The sequence below is a fragment of the Sinocyclocheilus anshuiensis genome, unplaced genomic scaffold (genome assembly GCF_001515605.1).
Source record: "Sinocyclocheilus anshuiensis isolate Anshui unplaced genomic scaffold, SAMN03320099.WGS_v1.1 scaffold1170, whole genome shotgun sequence".
Taxonomy (NCBI): Eukaryota; Metazoa; Chordata; class Actinopteri; order Cypriniformes; family Cyprinidae; genus Sinocyclocheilus; species Sinocyclocheilus anshuiensis.
This window is the reverse complement of record NW_015538055.1, coordinates 2,603,561-2,618,362: the sequence shown is the minus strand read 5'-3', so window position 1 is coordinate 2,618,362 and position 14,802 is coordinate 2,603,561. Positions and strand designations below refer to the sequence as shown.

The window sequence follows — 14,802 nt, the reverse complement described above, 5'->3', positions numbered from 1 at the left end:
TATATATACGCTAAAGTGAGTTTGACGTTGTATTTTGTTGTTGCATTCAAGCAATTGACGGCGAACTGCCGCTAATTCAAAAGTGAAAGTAAAATGAGCACGGCGCTTTTAACCTATTTAAAAGCGATGGAAAGCGAGGAAAAGAGGGAAAATTCAAACGAACTAAAAACGAACAATTGCTTTACTCCGAATTGCCGCTATTTGAAAGTGAAAGTAAAAGTAAAACGCGCGCACAGCTTTTACAAGCTATTTAAAAGCGAAGGAAAGCGAGGAAAAGAAGGAACGCCCCGCGGTGATACCGGTATTACCGGTGTTGTCACACGTCGATTAACCGGTGGGAAAATTTCCTCACCGTCACAACCCTAATATACGGAGTTCATTTGCGGTCTTTTTTGTTTGAAACCTGATTCTCTATCCTGTCTTGTAATCATTTCTGACCTTGTTGGTGTTTTGTACTTTGCAACGAGCAGTACTTTTCATTTTCAAGCCTTCCTGGTGTGTTGCATAAAGCTTGTTCAGATTATCCTCATGCCCATTTTGAACTCCTAACTGATGGGTTGGTTTATAATGTTACTGCATCATTAAAGCATCTAATGACAACTGTGCAAATGCAATTTTATGTTATGATTGGGTCATCAATATGAGATTTGAGCTCACTTGAATGCCGTCTAAGATCATTTAAATGTGGGTAATAACATGTCAAACAAAATATGTGCAATATTAAAGGAATTTAAAATAAATATGGAATCTATATATATATATATGAAAGATCAGATCTGATTTTTTTTTTTTTTTTCCCTTAGGTTGCTTGTGGAGAGAATCTTCGCCCAATATCTCGTGCCTCACAATCTAGAGACTACAGAGCGAATGAAGTGTCTGTATTACTTGTATGCCACATTGGATGGAAATGCTGTCAAGTAGGTGCAGTAATTCTTGTTTTATTCTAAAACAGAGATGCCCAAACCAAGGTCTGCAGGCCAAAGTTGGCACCTAGTGACCCCCCCCCCCCCCATGCAATATAAAAAAATGAAGAAAAGAAAAAACATTCCATTGAAGCATGTTCATTTCTAATTAATATTTTTGTTTTAACATTTAGTTTTTGCATTGAAGTTAGTGATGTCAATGATTAATCGATGATCGATTAATTGTCAATAAGAGATGTAATCAATTCTATCGAAGCTATCAATGGTTGATTAAGCCGTTTCATTTTGGGGTACGTGTGGCTCATGCACAAATCACATACAAGAGACCAAAAGTTTGATCCAAACTTTAAAAGTACATAAAAAAGAAAAAGCAAATTTAATATATATATGCGGCTGTCTCGGTCTTTGAGGGTTAATTTGTGGCCACAGTCCATGTTTCATTCATTTGTTCCCTAGATAACCCATGATTAAACTAAAATGAGGGAACAAATTAATAAGTCATAGGAATGAATTCTTAATTCGTGGCCACAAAATCTTTCATTTCGCCCCGCATGTAATTTCGGTCTCTGTAAAAATAAAATTCACGTTCCTTGTCTAACAAGAACAAATTATGTTGAAATTGAATGTGATGATAGATAAAGACTGAAACCTGTGATATTTCAATAAAATAAATAGGTTAGTTTAGACTAACAATGCTATCTGCCGTTTTGGCAAATAAAAAGGATATGGTAAAGAGAAAGGAAAAATTTAAATCACATCATATGACCCCTTTAAACCATAGTAAGAGATGTGAAAACAGGGATTCAAAGTGAGTGACAAGAAACTAAGCCTGCGAAATTAGCGGGTGAGATGGTGAATTCTCACCCGGTGAATATTAAATTTGTGGAAAATTGTGAGCCGCAAAACAGAACACAAAGCCACGTATGGCTTAATTTAATTTTATGGGCTTGAACAGGATGAATCCAAAAGCATGGTCACGATGTAACATTTGCCTGCTAACCAATTATTTCTCTTATAAATAAAGCTTTGTACTACCTAATATTCACATAAACATGTTTCATGTGAGCAACAGTGGAAGAGGTTCACTGGCCGCGCGGCACAGCGCCTTGTGCTGTTTGGGATCAATTTATTTTAAATGGTGATAATGTCAATTGCAAACATTGCGATTGCATTTTAAAATACAGTAACGAGCACCGTGAAACCATTAAAAAAGGTGCATTCAGCGGTCTCTGTGACAGGATATAAAACAGCCAACAAAGTAAAATGATCCCAAATGTAACTGATCATAATCACATCTATTAATTTTACAATCCTACTATCAGCCTTTTATTTAGACTAAAAACCCCTTTCATTGGGGTGAGGAAGCTGGCGTTTTGAGTAGCATTTGCACATTCTGTCATGCCGGTGACTAGGGCTGCACGATATATCGAAATTATCGCAAATGTAAATATCGCAATATGCATATCGCAAGGGTGTGCAATATCTGAATCATTTTAATAATAGGCTACTTAAATCAAAACGTTGCAAAAGGTCAAAGTTTTAGTTCGACGCATATAGCAGAGAATTGCTTGACGTTAAAAAGAGTTAAGTGCAATAAGCTGCAGAAAACAACTCTTTGCCATCTCATCTTGCTGTCTGACTCACACCTGAAGTGCGCGCACAAGCCGCATCTTGCACAGCGTATGTTCCGTTCTGCCACACACGTGCAAAGCGTGCGCACACACACCGAGAAACGCGTTTCAGACGGCGCGCAAACAGTGAACACTATGCAGTGTTATTTTACACTTAATTATTAAATTTCTGTATCTGAATATTACTGTTTATTTTATCTATGCTTGTAAAATGTGTATTTTTTTTTTTTATACTGACTGTTCACTTGCCTTTAATCATGTTTGAACTTTCTCAGACTATAGTTTTTGCTGTGGTATATGAAGAAGTACTTAAAGTGTATGGAAAGCAAAGTTACAATGATACAAAATTAGTGTCATTAATTTTTTTTGTTTTATGTTCACACTGATGTTAAAATGACATTTTCTAAATTGTGACATTACTTTTTATGTAATGCTATAACACTGCTGGTCACTTTCAGAAGTTGTAGTGATTCTTTCTTTTCCAAGAAAGAATGTGAAACAAATTGGTTATATAATTTTCATTTTTAAATATTTAAAAATATAATTGAAATTGATTTTACACACTTTAAGCAATATCATATCACATATCGAATATCGCATTTTTTAACAAGGTATCGCATATCGCACTTTTCTTCAATATCGCACAGCCCTACCGGTGACTATATACGACTGCAATAGACACGTTTTGCAGTATTAAGGTTAACGATTAATCGATTGTTAATTTAAACAACAATCGGTCATGGAAATGATCGAAAATTGACATCCCTAATTGAAATGTACAAAATATACTTTTTTAAATTATAAATATTTATATTACTTACATTTATTGTTTTAAATGTAATACATTATTATAAAATATATTTGGATATAAGTTACATTTACTTTTGGTCCACGGCCCTCAATCAAGTTTGATTTTTGGCCCTTTGTATCAAAAAAGTTTGGGCACCTCTGATCTAAAAGATCTGCTTGTTCAGAAATTGAATAGCCGATTTTGAACCATAAAACCTGTAAACAAAAAGTCCCACCCTGTTAAATATTGTTTGACTTGGAAATATGTCATTATGGAGAGAAAACCGTTATTTCATGTTGTATTTAATTATTTTATTAAGTGCTTATGAGTCTGTATTTGCAGACTTGGAATGTTGATTGTGGTTGTTGTGGTCAATCTCTCCTATAGAGCTCTGAATGAAATGTGGAAGTGTCAGAACATGCTGAGACACCACGTCAAAGACCTTCTGGATCTTATAAAACAGCCAAAAGTTGGTTTTCCCGCACAGTTATTTGGTTTTGGTTATAGTTTTTCTAAATCTTTATTACATGCTGTACATCTGTTTGAACATTCTTGAATATTTTTTCTTTATTTCCCCAGTCTGATTCTTACAGTAAGGCCGTGTTCTCAAAGGTCATGGTTATCACAAGTAAGTCGTGTTGTTAAAATGATTCTCCTGTCAAGTACAATCTGCCTTTTATGTAGTAACAAGAAACGTTCACTGAGAGGGAAACGTCTTTTCATCTTTGCGTTGAAGGAAACCTGCCAGACCCGGGCAAGACACAGGACTTTGTGAAGAAGCTCGCTCAGGTTCTTGAGGAGGACGAGAAGATCAGAAAGCAACTGGAGACTCTTGTGAGCCCATCCTGCTCATGCAAACAGGCCGAAGTCTGCGTGGTAAGTACCATTTTGCTTCACCTCTCAGGAAAATCGTGTTTTTACCATAGCAGTTGAAGTTGTCTCAGTTAGTGGCTGTGTTTACACCTCACAGAAAGAAATCACCAAAAAACTGGGCAGCCCCAAACAGCCCAGCAATCCTTTCCTAGAGATGGTGAAGTTTTTATTGGAGAGGATAGCGCCTGTTCATATCGACACAGAATCCATCAGGTACATTAAGACTTTTATATAACGATAGTAAATGTACTATCATTTGCACACAGTCTCACTCCTTCCTCTCTTTCTGCAGTGCACTTATCAAACAGGTAAACAAATCTATAGAAGGAACTGCCGATGATGAAGATGAAGGAGTCCCGACCGAGCAAGCAATCAGAGCTGGCCTGGAGCTGCTGAAGGTAAATAAATCTTTAGACGTGTTACCAAGATTGGATTGTGTCCGTGTTGGCTTTATATCCATTCATGGAAATGAGTCAAACTTACCAGTGCTATAGCATTTTTATTACTGAAGTTTAAATCAGAGACGCCATTAAACGGATTTTGAGAACAGATTTTTTTAGGAATCTTGGCCCAATAAAATGACAGCAGACAGTATCGCTCAGCCCTAATACAAATATGTTAAAATACAAAGTAACCTTTTTATTATTAGTTTGATGTATGTGTTTGTAGCTGTAAAGTGTCTTTACACTCCTCAGGTCCTGTCCTTCACCCACCCTGTGTCATTCCACTCTGCTGAGACCTTCGAGTCTTTGCTGGGCTGTCTGAAAATGGACGATGAGAAGGTTGCAGAGGCTGCGCTGCAGATCTTCAAAAACACCGGCAGCAAATTGGAAGAGAGCTTCCCACACATCAAATCGTAAGTTTGAGTCCATCTCGTGGCCCGCACTGATCAGAAAAGCACATCTGGGTTTTATTCAAGAGGAGAAACGCTGCTTGATTTGTTCCATTCATTTAAATGTTTCAAACGTGCTTATGTTTATTGAAGACCGTTTCTCATTTCTTGATTTCTGAGATGTTTTGCAAAACTAATTTCTATTGTGCTGTACAGTCATCCGTAAAGTTGGATGGTGCTATTCACTCCTGCCTATTTGACTTCCTTTTGCCCCCTAGAGTCCTTTTACCAGTACTGCAGCACAAAGCAAAGAAGTGTCCACCTCGCCAGGCCAAATATGCCATCCATTGCATCCATGCCATGTTCTCCAACAGAGACACACACTTTGCACAGATATTTGAGGTAAGATTAAGGACAAAAAAAATACCTGGAATAATGTTTTTATCATTTTGCTGTGCCTCTGAATTGAACTTTCCTTTTGCCACAGAGAACTTCACATACTCACTTTAAAACTTTTCCTGGAGGTCTGGCATTCTAACCAATTGCTTTCTGTCTGCCACAGCCTCTGCATAAGAGTCTAGACACAGACAACATGGAACAGCTCATCACCCCTTTAACGACGCTGGGACACCTGGCCATGCTGGCCCCAGAACAGTTTGCAGCTCCGCTCAAATCTTTAGTGGCCAATTTCATCGTTAAAGACCTGCTAATGAACGACCGGGTAAGTTATATCATTGTTCATTATGGTTTCGCGATATAGCCTGAATTTTGATGCGAAGACACAGCAGTCAATGTGATGCACTGTGTAAAAATGCACATTTTTATGTCTCGCCTTCTGGTGAAGTAGTGCATTATGCGAGCATTCAAAATGAACTCACACTTGATGTATAAAGGCCTCTGGATTGCGCAGGTGTGCATGATGTTCTTAATGTGCATTGTGAACTCAAAAGTTCTCAAAGGCTTCTTTTTTTTACATTTGTGTATTTTTAGCTGTTACAGGGTGTGCCTAAATGATATGTATATAAATAAAAACTTTTTTTTTATATATATATTACAGTTCCAATCTACAATATTCCAGTGGTAATAACAATATATTCCAACATTATAATGTCAATTAAAAAATCTTATATTTAAAAAAATTATTAATGTAATATTTTTTATGAAGCCTTAAAGTTTTTTTTTTTTTTTGGGATTCTAAGTTGTGTAAATAAGTTACTTTGTGGTGTATTTGTATTAAGCTGTATTCAAAACAAAAAAATAGCAAAACCATTAAACATTTAAATCATTAATTACAATTATTTATATATAGGGTTGCAAAGGGGTGGAAAATGTCCGGTAAATTTCTGGAAACTTTCCAAAAATCCCTGGAATATTAAAAAAAAATCCTGGAAAGTTTCCAAAATTTCTGGAGTATTTCTGAAATTTCTGCAACCCTATTTATATAACAAGAAATCAGACAAAATGTATGATTGTGAAAGCCCCGCTGATAATGGAAATCATAGCTGGTTGAGAGAACAGCATTAAATATGCATGTGTTGTTTATTTGCCTGTAGCATTAACTAATTTAGACTTATTGAATTAATGTGATTTCATGGGGATGTGCTTGCTTAAGGCTTAAATCAACCCATTATATAATTGAGTATGAGTAATGAGTAAATGGGTGAGAAAGTTTAAAATGCAACAAACATGAGATCCTTTTTACTGATCTCATTTGATTGACCTTGTGGCATAGTTTTATTTCATTTTGCAGTGGTTTTAAAGCAAGTCGTGTGCTTTAATATACATAGACGTGCGACACATCATTTGTCTCCTCGCTTCTATGACAAGAAGTGTTTATTTTTAGTTGTAACCTTGTTAGCAAACTTTCAGACCAAGCAATGAAGGATTCTCCTCACTCTCAGGTTTTGAGGCATCTGATACTGATCTAGATTTTCTGTTTGCTGCAAAGATTCCTGGCAAGAAAACCACCAAGCTGTGGGTCACAGATGATGAAGTCTCTCCTGAAACATTGGCTAAGGTAAGTCGCAGCTAAGATTTGACTTGCCATTTATTATTCATTATTATTGAAGAAAGTACCAGAGTGATTCACATCTCAGCCAGTATTGAATTATAGATTCCCAAAAGAAATGGATAGACAGGTTCTTTTCTTTTCTTCTATTTTTCTCCTTTACATTGTAAATAAATGGCACCTTAGTTTGTTTCTCTGTCTCTTTGTGTCTCAGATTCAGGGTCTGAAACTGATGGTCAGATGGCTGCTCGGCGTGAAGAACAACCAGAGTAAATCTGGCAACTCCACTCTGAGAATGCTGACGGCTATCCTGAGCAGTGATGGTGATCTGACGGAGCAGGGCAAGATGGGGTGAGTGACATTTGCATAGTTTCAAACCCTTTAATAGTGACTATCCTGAGCTGTGACGTCAAAAACTGCAGATAGGGAAAATGGACCAAATAAAAGTCAGTTTCATGATTTTAGGGACCCTCAAAAATAAAGTACTGGCAAAGTATTTACATTCGACAAATAAATTGTTCAATAGTTGAAGGTATGTTTTTGAAAGCAGTCTCTTATGCTCATCAAGGCTGCATTTATTTGATTAAAAATCCAGTAATTACAGTAATATTGTGAAATTGTTTTACAATTTAAAACAACTGTTTTCTAATTTAATACATTTTACTGTCTAGTTTATTCCCGTGATGCAAAGCTGGATTTTCAGCATCATTACTCCAGTCTTCAGTGACAACATGATCTTTCAGAAATCATTGTAATATGCTGATTTAGTGCTCAAGTTGTGCTGCTTAATATTACATAATTTTTTTTGTGGAAACTGGTAATTTTTTTTTCAGCATTCTTTGTTAAACAGAAAGACGGTATTTATTTGAAAAATAAACTTTTTTTAACATTAGGAATGTCTTTACTGTCACCTTTTGATTAATTTAGTCTGTCCTTTCTGATTAGTAGTTATTAGTTTTTAAATTTACTGACCCCAAACTTTTAAACTGTAGTGTGTATATAAAAAATCAAAATGTAAAACATATGCTTTTTAATTTATATTTAGAAATTTAAAATATATAGTTTTTACAGGTATTTAATATTTATTTTAAAATTATTAAATTAATAACATTTATTCCATCAAATGTTAGTTGTTTTACAAAGAATATTTGCAATAATAGCTGGAGATCATATTTTTATTATAATTATATAGGAAACTCAATGCCCCAATAAATTCATGAACACTTATGCTGTAAAATTATTGCATACATGGCACAACATTTTATTTATTAATTTATATGTCTGTAATATGGGAGTGATTTCATGTGCTGATTTTCTGTGTGTACAGTAAGCCGGACATGTCTCGTCTGCGGCTGGCAGCCGGCTGTGCCGTTCTTCGTCTCGCTCAGGAGCCGTGCTACCATGAGATCATCACCCTAGAGCAGTACCAGCTCTGCGCCCTCGTCATCAACGTAAGACCCATTGCCGGCTCCTTATCTGACTCCATATTGGCCTGATGGACTTATATTTCATCTTAATGCCAAAAAGAAAACATAATTTTAATGGGTTACTCTGGTTTGACTAACAGGCTGGTAATGTAGTGATTCACTGTGTTCCTGGTCACCAGTCATGCTCTATAATGTAATTTTATGTCCAGTTCATCTGACCGATAAAATCAGAAGTCAGCTTCAGTACCCCAGATTAAATCCATTGAAAATAATGCCTCTCATACTGCAGATAGAGGGTGTAGCCTCATTCAAAACCCAGTTTACTGTTAGTTTGTTGAAACCGGGTGTTTAATATTAAAATGGAGCCAGTCCAAACGCATGTTTGGAAAACCAATGCTTAGGTAGGCAGTGCAGGCTATTTAATTATGTTGTTAACAGACAACCAAAAAGGGACATCAGTAGAAAAATAGTTTCACAGCAAATGATTAATCTTTCACAATAAGATTAGGAATGTGAATTAAAAAAAGTCAATGGGGTCAGTTTGGATTTAATGTTGACCTATACAGGAAACCAAAAGGTTGTAGGTTCAAACCAAAAAAAAAAAGATGATCCAGGAGTGGACACTCCTGAACTAATGAATCCTCTTGTCTTTCTCAGGACGAGTGCTACCAGGTGCGACAGGCCTTCGCCCAGAAGCTACAGAAAGGTCTGTGCAGATTGCGTCTGCCACTGGAGTACCTGGCTGTGTTCACGTTGTGTGCCAAAGACCCAGTGAAGGAGCGCAGGGCACATGCCCGCCAGTGCCTGGTCAAAAACATCAACCTACGCAGGGAATACCTGAAACAACATGCAGCAGTCAGCGGTAAGGAGAGCCTGTCTAAATCCTGCTCTAAAGGCAAGGGCTAGGAATGAAGAACCAAGTTCATATTTAGTTTATACTTCTTGTTTATTTATTTGATATTAAAAAGGTACTGTAAGTGACTGGTTTTTATAATGTTGATTCTATTAATGTTCTTTGTTGTGTTGCTTGCAACAACAACCATACGTCTTGTGTTTGAATTAGTAACTCTTCTGAGTTGATTCTTTTAATTAATCTGTACAGAAAGATTCTGTTCAATTTAGGGAGTCAAAATCTGGTTCCAGAATGATTCTCAGTGCATTGTAATTGACAGGCTTGTGGTGCAGTTCTATGGATGTTTTGCCCTCCAGGTCTTCGAGCCAGTCACGTGACTGAAAAACTATGAATTATTAGTAGTAATTCATTTAAAATTCATTATAAATTAAAGAAGGGATTCTCCAGTTCATATACATGTTAGGATCTTTACTTTATTTTGTAGTAAACATAATTTTTGGTTTAAGTGTGCCGTTTATCACCATGTTTTCAGTCGGCTTATATAGACTGTCAGATGTTGTTGTTGTGCAATGAATTGCTGAAAAAAAAACACTCATGTCTAACTCTAACCACTGCTGCATTATAAAAGTGGAAATATTTAGGCACCTCACAATTTATTTAGATTTGATTCAAGGATTCACAATTCCAAATTGATTCACGATGCATCTTAATACAATTATTAGAGGCCTTGTGGTGTGTATTTGTGATGGTGATCTTTGTTAGTTAATATTCATGCATCTTCCAGTACTATGAAATCTTTAGCTGCTCAGTTGAGCTGTTCATCAGGGTCATTATGCAAAAGAGGCAGTTGTTATGTCTGTCCCGTCAAGTGGATTCGCCGGTCCATTGTGTTGGTTTCTTCATCTGTTGCTTTTGGAATTAATTCTTTGCACGTCAGCCTTTTCAGTTTTGATTTGTTAGTTTCAGACCCTTGGAGGATGTGAACCTTTTCCAATTGTAATTCATATTCGTGAGCCGCAGGACAAACTGTGGCTATAGTAAAATAGTGTGGGTCCTGGAATATGCCCAGGTTTTTATAACACTCACATTATCATAATAAGCATGTATGTGTGTACTGCAGAAAAGCTGATATCGCTCCTGCCGGAGTATGTGGTGCCATATGCAATTCACCTTTTGGTCCACGACCCAGACTACGTGAAAGTCCAGGACATCGAGCAGCTCAAAGACATCAAAGAGTGAGTCCACCCAAACTCCTTCAGCTTCTTTTCCATCTTTAATTGGAGAATGTTTTATCTCGTCATTAGGTTGTCATTTCAAGCTCTGAAAATGTCAGAAGCGTAATTTGGACTAGATATTCGTTACCAATATGTTGCCCTTCAAATTTTCATAAACCGTGGAGGAAATGTGCAGCTTGTTAGATGTTTGGCTGGCTGCCGAAAACACTGATAAATGGTGTTCCAGAGCTGCCATCTGCCTTTAATCTTGAGAATGAGGTTTCTCTCTCATATCTTCCCTTTTCCTTCAGGGCTTTGTGGTTTGTTTTGGAGATCCTAATGGCCAAAAATGAAAACAACAGCCATGCATTCATCAGGAAAATGGTGGAAAACATAAAACAGACAAAAGATGGACAGTGTCCGGATGATCCCAAAATTAATGAGGTCTGTCTTGTTTTAGAGTGATGCTTCGTTTTTCTTATGTGGTTATTCAAAAGTTCTAACTAACAACATATCTAGGGCTTTTTAAATCTAAATGATTGTCAGAACTGTAAATTCATTACATAATAACAAAACATGGAACGTTTAGACGTTTCTACACTGATAATCTTATTATTCAGAAGATTGGAAAAAATACAAATAACATGTATTTTAAAAAATCCATTTTATGGAATAACAGTAATAATAATAACATACACTGCTGTTCGAATGTTTGGGGTCAGTACCTTTTTTTTTTTTCCTTTTGAAAGGAATCGATACTTTTTATTCAGCAAGAAGGCATTAAATTGATCAAAAGTGACAGAAATCTCTTGTAAGATTATAAAAATGCTAAAGAAAGGCTGTTCTTTTGTACTTTCTATTCAAATACTCCTTCAAATAATCCTTTCTTTTCAAATAAGAAGGTTTCCACAAAAAAGCAGCACAATGTTTTTAACATTGATAAATGTTTTCTTGAGCACAAAATCTGTATGTTACAATGTTTTTAAAGGATCATTTGACACTGAAGACTGGAGAAATGTCTGCTAAAAAATCAGCTTTGCCATCACAGAAATAAATTACATTTGAAAATATATTAAAACAGAAAATATTTCACTGTCACTGTTTTTACTGTATTTTTCACCATGTTAATGCAAACTAATTTCAGAAACATTTAAAAATCTTACCCACCCCTAACTTTTAAAAGATAAACAAACATGAAGAGTCATTGGAATGTATTGAACCTTATATTTACATTACGTTGTCTTATGGTGGCATTATGAACAGTTGACAATATTTAGTATCTTGCTCTGTGAAAAATATCATACATAAATGGATTTTACACTTCTCAATTCTCTCTCTCCTTGCAGAAATTGTACACAGTGTGTGATGTAGCCATGAACATCGTCATCTCCAAAAGCACCACATACAGTCTAGAGTCGCCTAAAGATCCCGTACTGCCTGCACGCTACTTCACACAACCGGACAAGGTGCTTAACTACTGCCTTTGTTGAACTGCCGTAGGGCTTCCAGTTACAGAAATATAAGTTTTTATTTTTTTATTTTTTTTTTTGCTTAAAAAGGGACAGGAAAGTGGATGGAGAGAGAGGCAGTATGGGATTATGACTGGATTTGAACCCATATCTCCCATGAACAGCAGCTCTTTATTTATGTATCATGAGCACTGCACATTTGTAGGCCTTGAAAAGTCACAGAAATTTATGAAATATTAAAGGGTCATGGAAATGTCTGTAGTGTATTTAACATTTTCTTGTTAAGCCCTAAAAATAAATGTGCTTTTGAGTGCAATCTCTATAAAAATAAAATATTAAAGTCTTGATCTAGTCAGAAGTCATAGAAGGTGATTGGTCAGCAGGTGTGGAAGTTTGTGTGGGCACAATCTTTAACTCGGTTTGCAGGTCAAATCGGAATTTCAAAAAAATGTTTGTTCAAATTGATTTTTCTCCCAGTCTTTCACTAAATCTCTGTTCTCGCTGTCTTTCAGAATTTCAGTAACACGAAAAACTATCTGCCTCCTGAGATGAAGTCATTCTTTACCCCAGGAAAGGTACATATTTGCCCTCTATTCTGTGCTTTTAACCTTGTTGGGTCCAACAGGACTGTGAGATTGACTGCTTGATTCTCTCTGCAGCCTAAGGCAGCAAATGTGCTGGGAGCCGTGAACAAGCCCTTGTCCGCCACAGGAAAACTGCAGACCAAACTCTCACGCATGGAGACCACCAGCAATGCCAGCAGTAACTCCAACCCCAGCTCCCCTGGCCGCAGTAAAGGACGGTTAGTATCACAAATGCACATACATGTGAGCTCATTCATATCACACTACCATTGTAAAGTTTTTTTTTTTTTTGTTAAATAAAACAAATCATATTCAACAAGGACTCATTCAGTTGATGTGACATTAAACGCATTTATAATGTTACAAAATATTTTCGTTTCAGAGAAACGCTGCTATTTTGAACTTTTTATTCATCCAAAAATCCTGGTTTTCAAAAAAATATAAAGCTTCACAACCGTTTTCAACAAAAATAATAATAAGTGTTGCACAGCAAATTAGCATATTAGAATGATTTCTGAAGGATCATGAGACACTGAAGACTGGAGTAATGATGCTGAAAATTCAACTTTCCATCACAGGAATAAATTACATTTAAAAATATATTAAAATAGACAAAGTTATTTTAAATCTTAATATTTCATATTACTGTTTTTGCTATATTTTTGATCAAATAAATGCATTGGTGCATAAGAGACTTTCAAAAACGTTTAAAAAAAAATCTTATGAACTCAAGCTTTCAAACAGTAGTGTATATGGATGATTATACGGTTTCAAGAAAATTATTCTCGGGTTTACATTTGCATGTAAATTGTACAAAAGTGGTGGTTACATGTTCTTTTTTTTGTAGCAAACACAAGTTATGGTTCAAATATACTGTTTATCTCCATGTTTTTTTTTATTTGAGGTAATGTGTTTGTAAGTAGTTATACAAAGTTCTTTGTTATTTTCATGAGGTTTACGAATGCTTAGCAATTTGGGTAAACCCATAAATTAATAACCAACTTGAATGATTTGTTCAGTAATTCGGCCTCACTATTGCTATATTAAAAACACAATATTATGTCTAGAGATGGCTTTCACACTCTAATCTGTGTGCCGCTTTTAAAAATATGTAGTTTAGCACATCCCTAAAAACGACATATTTGTAGCATAATCTGCATATTTGTAGCATACTTATTCAGTAGCATAAATTTGTTCCAGATGTCCCATAAAACCGATGGTGGTGTGCATGAACACACAAGCATTATAAATAACATGAGACACACTCCCTCTCCTCAAACTCTAATATTGTTATGAACTCTGAGCTGTCTGCAGTCTGATCGCAAGCCTCGTCTGAATCCATTTTGGATGTTATTAAAAGGAATTTTCATACTGCAAAATCTAGCTGTGGTATTAACATCCTACTGTGGACTAAACAAGCTCTTTTGAGGCCACGGTGCTCAGTAATCATACCGCCTTTCAACATTTTAATTTATTGCTAATTTTATTAATATATTATAACACATTATTACTTATAGTATTATTACATAGTATTAGTTTAATAATACAATTAGTTTGTGTGTGTGTGTATATATATATATATATATATAGATATATATCCATATTTTGAATTATGCATTGCATTATTTTGTGTATTAGAGTTAAAGGTGATGTCCATAAACCTAAAGTTTGGATTCAGTGATTTTTTGTTTTGTTTTGTAAGAAGTTTGCATTTATTTGATCAATAATGCAGTAAAACAGTAACATTAAAATAACTGTTTTCGATTACACTTCATTTTGATAGTCCACTTTAGACATGCTACTAACTAGAAGTAATTTGCAACTACATGTCAACTAATTCTCATTAATTTGCAACTACATGTCTGCTAACTCTCAGAGTAGACTGTTAGGTTAGGGTTAGGGTTAGTAGAATAAGTTGACATAGTATGTTGTATGTTGTGGACCCATCAAAAAGTGTTAGAAGATATTAAGCAGACAGTCTACTAATACTCTAATGAATGCTAGTTGACATGTAGTTGCAAAGTTACTTACTGTTAGTAGAATGTCTAAAGTAGACTATCGAAATAAAGTGTTACACAATGCTCTTTACAGGGCTGGATTGTCACCACCGTCTCCTCCAACTCCTTTTATTGTTGTCTTCATGAATTGTTTGTCCATTCTCAAATGATTCTCTTCTTAATCACATCTATGTGTATGTA

The 14,802-nt window shown here is 35.6% G+C and overlaps 1 protein-coding gene across 3 annotated transcripts in view; it reads left to right on the top strand.

Moving 5' to 3' along the window:
* Positions 1-14,802, top strand: part of LOC107683122 (sister chromatid cohesion protein PDS5 homolog B-like) — a 35,748-nt gene that overhangs the window by 17,730 nt on the left and 3,216 nt on the right. For all 3 annotated transcript variants that reach the window (XM_016479217.1, XM_016479212.1, XM_016479206.1), the window contains exons 13-30: positions 804-917; positions 3,732-3,813; positions 3,924-3,972; positions 4,081-4,220; positions 4,315-4,430; positions 4,510-4,615; positions 4,913-5,073; positions 5,328-5,451; positions 5,612-5,770; positions 6,998-7,066; positions 7,272-7,408; positions 8,385-8,508; positions 9,142-9,346; positions 10,458-10,572; positions 10,863-10,995; positions 11,898-12,017; positions 12,533-12,595; positions 12,680-12,822. In XM_016479217.1, coding sequence (XP_016334703.1) covers positions 804-917; positions 3,732-3,813; positions 3,924-3,972; positions 4,081-4,220; positions 4,315-4,430; positions 4,510-4,615; positions 4,913-5,073; positions 5,328-5,451; positions 5,612-5,770; positions 6,998-7,066; positions 7,272-7,408; positions 8,385-8,508; positions 9,142-9,346; positions 10,458-10,572; positions 10,863-10,995; positions 11,898-12,017; positions 12,533-12,595; positions 12,680-12,822 — 2,160 coding nt within the window. The remainder of the gene's footprint in view (positions 1-803; positions 918-3,731; positions 3,814-3,923; positions 3,973-4,080; positions 4,221-4,314; positions 4,431-4,509; positions 4,616-4,912; positions 5,074-5,327; positions 5,452-5,611; positions 5,771-6,997; positions 7,067-7,271; positions 7,409-8,384; positions 8,509-9,141; positions 9,347-10,457; positions 10,573-10,862; positions 10,996-11,897; positions 12,018-12,532; positions 12,596-12,679; positions 12,823-14,802) is intronic.